Source organism: Trachurus trachurus, assembly GCF_905171665.1.
Source record: "Trachurus trachurus genome assembly, chromosome: 19".
Classification (NCBI taxonomy): Eukaryota; Metazoa; Chordata; class Actinopteri; order Carangiformes; family Carangidae; genus Trachurus; species Trachurus trachurus.
This window is the reverse complement of record NC_139913.1, coordinates 611056-612500: the sequence shown is the minus strand read 5'-3', so window position 1 is coordinate 612500 and position 1445 is coordinate 611056. Positions and strand designations below refer to the sequence as shown.

Sequence of the window (1445 nt, the reverse complement as noted above, 5' to 3'; positions counted from 1 at the left end):
GATCAAGGTGACCATGTCTGAACACGTTGATGAACACGTCTCGTTAAAATAGGTTTTAATCTGTTTAACCACCTGAGAAACAGATCAGAGTCAGCTGCTACTGTCTCTCTAGACTTTGAATTGTTTGTTTACCTGTTACTCAGGCATTCAAAGGGACAGTTCAACATTTAGTCAGATCCTCCTCTCACAATAACCCCTATAGTCAGAGTAGTAGGTTTAATTTTAGGTAATAATTTTTAATATTTGTCTTATTTCTAGTCAAAACAAATCTCATTATACCTAAAATCAGACTCGTCACATAAAAAGCAGCTTGTTTTTAGACACTTTTTACTTCTTTCAAGCAGATTTTCACTTGAAATAAGTAGAAAAATCTGACAGTGGAGCAAGTTTTTCTTTCTTATTACAAACACAAAAAACTTGCTTTCACTGGCAGATTTTTCTACTTATTTCAAGTGAAAATTTGTTTGAAACAAGTGAAAATGATCTAAAAACAAGTTAATTTTTAGGTGATGAGTCTTATTTTAAGTGGAACGAGATTAGTTTTGACTAGAAATTAGACATTTTGACAAGAAATAAGACAAATATTCTTGGAGAGATTTTCAGTTTTTGCAGTGTTCAGTGTCACAGAGTTTTAACCCTTTCACCCCCCCCCCCCAGATCATCGCCCCCCCTGAGAGGAAGTACTCGGTGTGGATCGGCGGCTCCATCCTGGCCTCCCTCTCCACCTTCCAGCAGATGTGGATCAGTAAGCAGGAGTACGACGAGGCCGGTCCGTCCATCGTCCACCGCAAGTGTTTCTAGAAGGTCAACGCCCCCCCTCGCCCCCCCTCCTCCTCCCCCCACCGCCACTGTTTCTAGTTTCAGCTCCTCTCTTCATGTCTTCACGTTAACCTCACTGAGCACAAGTAGTAGACAGGTCCCAGATCAGCTCCCAAAGAAAAACAACAACGAAAACGGCCACACGGGGGCGACAGCAGGAAGGAAGGAAGTCAGCCGGGAACAGGAAGTGACGTCGTCGTCTCCAATGGATCAAGATGTTTTTGTGAACTGAACCTTTATTCAGAAGAACCGTCGTCAGAAAATCAAACCCCCTCCCCCGACCCACTCTCCACTCACCTCAAAACTGTGAACGCGCCGTTTGTCCTCCATCTTTGCCCCGCCCACTTCCCTCCACCGCCCCTCGCTTCACCTCCGACCCCACCCCCCCCCCCCCCCCCCCTCCTCCATTTTGTTACTGTGTCTTGTCAAAAGTTTGTGTTTTTATTTTTGATGAATAAAGCTTGAATGTCGCCTGCCGGTGTTTTCTACCTGCGTTAGGATGATGATGTCACGGAGTGTCTGATGACGTCACATTGGTTGGACTCTGGGTGGGTGAGCTGCAGGGGGCGTGGCCTGAGCAGGAGGCGTGGCCTGAGCAGGGGGCGTGGCCTGTGCAGGAGGCGTGG

General features: G+C 46.4%; 1 protein-coding gene across 1 annotated transcript in view; it reads left to right on the top strand.

Annotated features, from left to right (window-relative positions):
• acta2 (actin alpha 2, smooth muscle) overlaps positions 1 to 1445 on the top strand; it is a 9627-nt gene extending 8182 nt beyond the window's left edge. Inside the window, exons 8-9 of the mRNA XM_083994428.1 lie at positions 1 to 7; positions 658 to 1445. The exon at positions 1 to 7 is cut by the window's left edge and continues 175 nt beyond it. Of these exons, the coding sequence (XP_083850554.1) occupies positions 1 to 7; positions 658 to 801 (151 nt within the window). The 3' untranslated portion in view covers positions 802 to 1445. The remainder of the gene's footprint in view (positions 8 to 657) is intronic.